Raw genomic sequence first — 7,500 nt, forward strand, 5'->3', positions numbered from 1 at the left:
GAAACAAGTGAATGTTAACTCGCTGGCTAGTCATTAAACAAATTATTTTGTGGTCTAAAATATTTACTTGACTACAGATGACTAGATTGCTGAGACACTGGCTCATTAGCAGCATTGTTGCTCTTCCCTCGCCTGGCTCTTTGACTGTCTGACGGCCGCCAAACTGCCTGTTTGGCATATTTCACAAAGTTCTGCCTGGCCTCCCTTGCACCAGTGTAAAGTGGTTTTTCATGTCTTATCAGCTTCAGCCATTTGCCAAAGTCCCACCCCTCTTTCTCACCCGTGCCGAAACATTTCTTTTCTTTTCACACCATTTCCGCTCTACATGTCTTTCATTCTCATCTCTCCCTCTCCTTCCTGGCTCTCCCTCCTCCTCCCTTCTCTCCGTCTTATCTGCCTGCTCCAACTCGTTCATCATCGGCCGTATCTGATGCTGCTTTCTCCGCGTCGTCCTCCCGCTGCAGTCTCCATTTGTATTCCTCCTCCCACTTGTTCGCTGTTCTCCTGCCCTCATTAGTTCCATGCTGATCCCACATCCAAAGGCATGGATCTACTCTGTTACCCCCTATTCCCCTTCCTGCCCATCTCCTTGCACTGCTCCTGCATTCCTCCTCTGGCTCCAGTGTCTCATGCAGTCTCCTATCTCCTCCCTCTCTCCTTTTTGATTTCCCCTCTTATTGCTCTCCCTCTCTCGTCTTTTTCTGTTATCCTGTGTCTCCGTTCATTCCTCATAGACAACTCAGAAGAAATTGGTCTTTGTCTGAATCTACACTACAGTCATGTTCATACACACATACAAACATACACTGATTGAGTACCACCGAATGTCACTCAGAAATAATCTTTAATAATAATCGAATTACTCACTCATGCACTCATTCATTTGCTGACTCACCGACCCACTCACTCTCGAACACAAAGACACCCACCCCGACACACACACACACACACACACACACACACACGCACGCACGCACGCACGCACGCACGCACACACACACACACACACACACACACACACACACACACACACACACACACACACACACACACACACACACACACACACACACGACACACACACACACACACACACACACACACACACACACACACACACACACACACACACACATACATACATACACACACACACACAGTGAATGAATGACTGAGTCACTCATTTACTTTTTCACTCATTCACTCACTCACTGATACACTCACTCTCACACACAAAAACACACTCACACAAATGCACGCTCAACTCTGGATTTGGCACTACCACATGCACACTGCGACAAAGGAGTCTGAGGCATACTGATAACAAACCATAAGGAGGCTTAAAAGTGATGCAATGTGACTGTTGGCTAGGCTCCCACCGGTGTGTGTGTGTGTGTGTGTGTGTGTGTGTGTGTGTGTGTGTGTGTGTGTGTGTGTGTGTGTGTGTGTGTGTGTGTGTGTGTGTGTGTGTGTGTGTGTGTGTGTGTGTGTGTGTGTGTGTGCGTGTGTGTTTATTTGTGTATGTGTGTCCATGTTTGTATGTGTGCATGTGTGTGTGTGTGTGTGTGTGTCTGTGTGTCCGTGTGTGTGTGTGTGTGTGTGTGTGTGTGTGTGTGTGTGTGTGTGTGTGTGTGTGTGTGTGTGTGTGTGTGTGTGTGTGTGTGTGTGTGTCTGTGTGTGTCTGTGTGTATGTGTCTGTGTGTGTCTGTGTGTATGTGTCTTTCTGTTTGTATGTGTGTCCATGTTTTATGCATGCGTGTGTGTGTGTGTGTGTGTGTGTGTGTGTGTGTGTGTGTGTGTGAGGACATATAGGCTGCATCCGAATACTCGTACTTGCATACTATATAGTATGCATTTTGTAGTATGCGAAAAATCTAGCGCGTCCGAATACTGTAGTATGCATTCTGTAGTACGGAAGTCATTTCCGAATGCATACTACCGCCAAAGTGAACCACGGACCACACTACGCTATCCCACAATGCAACCGGAGTCTGGTAACAAACGAAGAAGAGATGGCTGACCCGACACCACCAACAGCGGCTTTTTATTTGTGTGTGTGTTTGTGTGTGTGTTCAATAAAAAAGGAAAAATTAACTTCAATCGTCTTTTTCACGGAGTAACAAATAACTGTAAATGTATTATTATTATTCCAAAAAAATGACTTACCAAATTTCCACATATATACAACATAACCTGCCGGTAAGTCGCTCTACGAGATGACCGACGACGACGCCTTCTAGCAGAGATATCCATTTCAAGAGACATTCGCGTAGAAAGAGACATTTTTTTATTTAATAGCAACGATAACAAGACGGAAAACAGGTAAATTTTGCCGCCATCTGGGGGGAGATACGTCATCTCCAAACATCCGGTGGAGTTTCGGCGGCGTTCGGAGGCATTCTACGCATGTCTGTAGACCGTACTACACAGTCAAGTGTAGTATGGTCAAGTAGTAGACACTAGACAGAAATAGTATGTACTAGGTATTCGGATGCAGCCTTAGACTTTCCCAGATAAACTGGATGAGAACAAGGTCACCTGTCCTGATATGAGAACACTTGGCCCTCTAATAAGATGAAGCGGGGGGTAATTTTGCAGTTGAGAACACCGGCCGAGCAAGGCCTGCCTTCATCTTTTTAACACAAATTATGCGTCAGAGCCCCGGGAGACGGGAGATTTTAGATGAAAAGCAGCAAAAGTATGACTATCTATTCCCAAAGCTCTCAAACGTCCCTCCCAGCCCTGCCACAAAGCAGGCATTACCGGCCAAAAAACGTTCTCATTCAATTATAATTTGGTGCGAATTTGTGTGTTTTTTCCACTTTTCACAAACATCGTAAAGGAGTGTGTGAAGTTGAATTCATATTTGGAATGGCCCTTTAGGTTTGGTTTTGATTGCATTTTGTGCGATACAAGCAGCTACATAAATCATTAGCTTTAACTAAAACCCACGTGGAAACCAATTCAGATAATTGGATCACGCTTTTAATGCTTGGTTCAAATGAGGAAGAAATTATAATAACCCTAATTTCCGTTCATAATAGAGAAAAACGAAGGAAACAGCATATCAAAACACGAGACGGCGTTGAGGTACTAATGAGGTTGAGGACTGAACCTTTCATTCTGCTGGTGTGAAACACGGTGTAATGCAGTCGTTGTCCACTTGGCCGCCATGGAGCGTTCTGGGATCGCCTCTGTTCCTCTCCAAGGAGAGGAGTGCCCCACTCTTCTTTCTATGGCTCCTCATTAACACAGTGATTCATGTAGATTCAATGCGATGGGGCCCGCTAAGTCTTTGATAATGAGATTTGGGGACAAATATGTTTTTGTAAACTCTGACAACAGCAAACACAAGTGGACAACTATTTTCTTGTTTCTTTATGCATGGAGATGAGGAAAGGGATGAGGAGGGTGTTTGCTGTTGTCTCTCAGGACTCGCCTCTTGATTTGTCTCTTCTGAAATGTGATTACTTGTTTCTACATAAATTACGGACTTAGTTGTCAAATGTGTTGTGTGGCAGGCAAAACACAGGTGATTTGTTTAATTACTCCAATAAAATATGTTTATTTGTTTATTGGGGGTCTGATCACTCAGTGTCATGTAAACATAATGCGTTTATGGATTTTCCTCGTCATTGTTTATTTGGTTATTAACTTATATTGCCAGTTTTATATGGAGGTAGATATGTGTCTTGCTGTCAAACGTTTGCATTGCAAACAAAAAATATTATTCTGAAAGGCAAAAAAAGTTTTTTAAGGTTCTAACAGACCCATTTATTTTCTTCAATCAAATATTCAATTTTAGAGATAAAAACGTTATTAAAAAATAATTGCTTTAAAAGTTCTGAGGGCAAAATAAATGCATTTGAACACAAAACCATTTTAACTTCATTCCCCCTTTTGGTCATGCTGTCTAATGGTGGGTTCTTGGCACCATTTCGTTTGAGTTTGGATGAAATTTCTTTATTTTAGTCAAAAGCTAAACGTTTTCCATAACAAGCAGGAATGATGATTCTGAGACCGCTAAAAATTGAAAGAGATATTTTGCAATCTAAAATTACAAAAACGAGATCAAAACAATATGTATCCAAATCAAAAATATTTATGCATCAAACACGTAGCTTTCAAAGTTTTCGAAAACAAAATAATAAAAAAAAAATATATATATATATATATATATATATTGGATGCATTTCCTTAGGTGGTTTGATCTTGTCACATTTTCTAAGTGTTTGTATTTGCGGATATTTTTGGTTGAAGAGTAAAACATTTTGGCTGCAAATTGCTTACAACCAAAAGTTTAACATTTTTATTGTATGCATGTGGATGCCAAGGAAAGAGGCCTGTCAAGTTATCTCAGGTACCATTACCGAAGTTAACCTTTTTTCATTAAGCTACTGTCGTTTGATTACATTGCGATATTAGAGCCTTTTTTGCATTGCGTTTCCAAAAGGAGAAATATTTGCAGCAAAATGTTTTACTTCACAACCAAAAACATTCCCTTTGCAAGCACACAGAAAATGTCAAAGAGATCAAACCCTTAGACAACCTAACCAAATTAGGTTAAATGCATCCAAATGAAGAAACAAAAGCTAATCTCTGTATTTGTTTGAAATAAAATCATTTTTAATTGGAATACATATCGTTTGGATTTTGATTAAGGAACATTTGTTTGGCCTCTTTAAACTCTTCAGACTTGTTGTTGGTCTAAGAACTTGTTTGAAATGCAAAACGTTTAGCCCTTGCCACACGTTTCCAAACAGGCAACTGGGTAAGCCGCGAGAGGCAGCAGAACACAACGTTGGGCTTTTTTATGCCAGCTCGTTTTTGCCTTCAGGAGAATTATTTTCAATTTGTGCTATGCAAAAGGTTTTGCACTTGACATAAAGACACAAATGTTCCACTATAGTTTTGCAGCTGTATTTTTGCCCTCAATATATGTCAACTTTTTAAAAGATTGCTGCATTCGCTGTTATGTATGCAAACAACCATTGCACTTATTTTTGAACTACTATGTTTTGGATCATAATACAATCATCCCATTGTTCCAGTTTTCAATAGAAGTCAATTCTCTGTGGAGATTTGGTGGCAAATGTACATTCAACTCCCATCCCTTCATATCTGGGCTCTATTATGGCAAGATGTTACTCATCTTCACAGACCGCCTGATTAATTACACGAGAGTGTTCTTTGATTAAGAAGGTTTTGATGGTGTTTTAATCACCTTGGTTACAGTTGGATTACAGAGTTGGGAGCCCCAGGCTGGTTATAATAGCTCACCCCCCCAATGATACGTACACGCTTCACACTCTGAATCTGTGTGTGTGTATGCGCATGTGCATGTACTCTAGGGTTGCCTCAAATTGTGATGGACTGTGTTTGACACGCCTAGGCTACATAAAAGGCCTTCACAGCCTTTAATGGAGCGATGGCGTGTGTGTGTCCCTGTATGTAAGACATGCGAAAACACACGTATCTGTATGTAAATGCGGTTCCCTCAGTTTGCTTACAAAACCCCACCCAAGACATCAATAAACCAACCGTTCGCCTTCCTCCCCCTCCCTGAACTGCTGTTGCTCTTATGATACGGTACCAAAGCAGCCCTCTCTGTCTCTTTTCATCCTCTTTTTCCTTTGTTCCCTCGGTTAATGTTCTTTTTCACGCGTTGCGTGTAGTGTCGGTGCGTATCCCGCCGGAGGCTGGTGGAGAAGCAGAGAGGTATTAAAAAGGGCACTGCGAGTCAGGAGGCCAATATATGAGAGATCCCACTCTGACATGATGATGGCTTTTTTGTTTTACAGCCACAAACATTTCTTTCTTCCTGTGTATGCCGGTTATATACGATTGCTCTTTCGCTTGTGGCTATTGCAGTGCACGGAGGTTTATTGTTGAGATGTACTGTGTGACACTATCCACGGAAATGTAAACATTAGATGTATGCATTATGGAAAATGAGTGCATTGCTGTGTGATTGCTGTGTAATGTATCCCTCAGTGCACTGGTGTTGCCTTTCATAAGCAGAAATTCTCGGCTAGTGCTTTTTATTTTAGTACTACAATACCTTCTGACACGTATGTTTGTTTCCGTGTTCTGTTTGCTTGTACAAACTAAACATGTAACCTACTTCAATCAATAAATTACCTTTTCTTTATATTTTCTCCATTTTCATTTTAGTTTTTTTCAAATCCTAACCTCTTCCATACTATCATAAAAAGTAACAAAACCTCTTAAAATTTGAACGATGTTTTTGAGAAGACATCCTTCAAATCGAGTGTCACACAGATGGAGTGTCACCCCCCCCCCCCCCCCCCCCAAGTGTGATTCAAGACTGAATACAATCATCATAATGTCTTTCCAAACAGTTGTGTCTTTCTGCCCTCCTTTTGGTCTGTTGTGTTCCTCTGGTGTTTATAGGAAGGGCCCTATGTGATGCTGAAGAAGAACTGGGAGATGTACGAGGGCAACGACCAGTTCGAGGGCTACTGCGTGGACCTGGCCCAGGAGATCGCCAAGCACATCGGCATCAAGTACAAGATCTCCATCGTCCCCGACGGCAAGTACGGTGCCCGGGACCCCGAGACCAAGATCTGGAACGGGATGGTGGGAGAGCTGGTCTACGGGGTAAGGACCCGATCTCTTGAGATGATGAAGTAGCAGCGCTGGATGGATGAGAGCAGGGGGGGGGGAGGACTCAGTTGAAGGAGCAGTGAAGGATGGAGATGAACTCATGCCTATGAATACCATCTCTGTTGATGAGGATGTGTAGGTAGAAGGAGTGAGGAATGGAGGGATGGAGGGCAGGAGATTAACTCGTGCCTATGGATGTCCTCTCTGACATTGAGTAGAAAGGTCTTGGAGTGGAGGAGGAGGAGATGAGGAGGTGAAGGTCGAAGGAGTGACAAATAGAGGGCTCATGGATGAGACAGTAACTCAGGCCTCTTTTCTTTCCTCTGTTTTTCAGCGAGCAGGTCCTATAGACAGATGAGGATGTTAGGAGGATTTGGTAGAATGAATAGAATGGGATGGAGGGTGTAAGGGGATGCAAAGGCCTCACGTCTAGGACCTCTCTGTCGTGGAAGTGGCAGGTGTTTTGGAGGAACAGCAGGAGAAGGTGTTTAAGGAGATGAAAGAGGGAGTGATGGAGGGAACGAGGGTAGAAACAGAGAACAGTTTGTATGATTATAGGTACATCTGGAAGAGAAGACGGTAGACGGTGATTTCCTCATGGGTAATAAGCAGGGAAGAGCGTTGAAGATTCCCCCCGGCTGTGCCATAGGGAAACCTATCTTTATTGATAAATATTAATTAATTAATAATTATATGTTATATAACGGCCTGTAGATTGCTGGTCAGTCTGAGTGCTTCCTTACTCTGGCAACCAAGACCCAGATTAGAAGAAATCCGCTCTCCGTCCAAAGTGGTGGTTTCAGCCCCCAGACGCTAAGCAGCATTGACAGCCATATGTCTTAGAAGCTGTGAAGTGGCTGAACGGTTTGACCC

At 42.6% G+C, this 7,500-nt stretch overlaps 1 protein-coding gene across 1 annotated transcript in view; it reads left to right on the forward strand.

Annotated features, from left to right (window-relative positions):
- Nucleotides 1-7,500, forward strand: part of gria4a (glutamate receptor, ionotropic, AMPA 4a) — a 67,479-nt gene that overhangs the window by 25,608 nt on the left and 34,371 nt on the right. Inside the window, exon 10 of the mRNA XM_056610828.1 lies at nucleotides 6,415-6,621. Within this exon, the coding sequence (XP_056466803.1) occupies nucleotides 6,415-6,621 (207 nt within the window). The remainder of the gene's footprint in view (nucleotides 1-6,414; nucleotides 6,622-7,500) is intronic.

Source organism: Gadus chalcogrammus, chromosome 16, assembly GCF_026213295.1.
Source record: "Gadus chalcogrammus isolate NIFS_2021 chromosome 16, NIFS_Gcha_1.0, whole genome shotgun sequence".
NCBI classification, from domain to species: Eukaryota; Metazoa; Chordata; class Actinopteri; order Gadiformes; family Gadidae; genus Gadus; species Gadus chalcogrammus.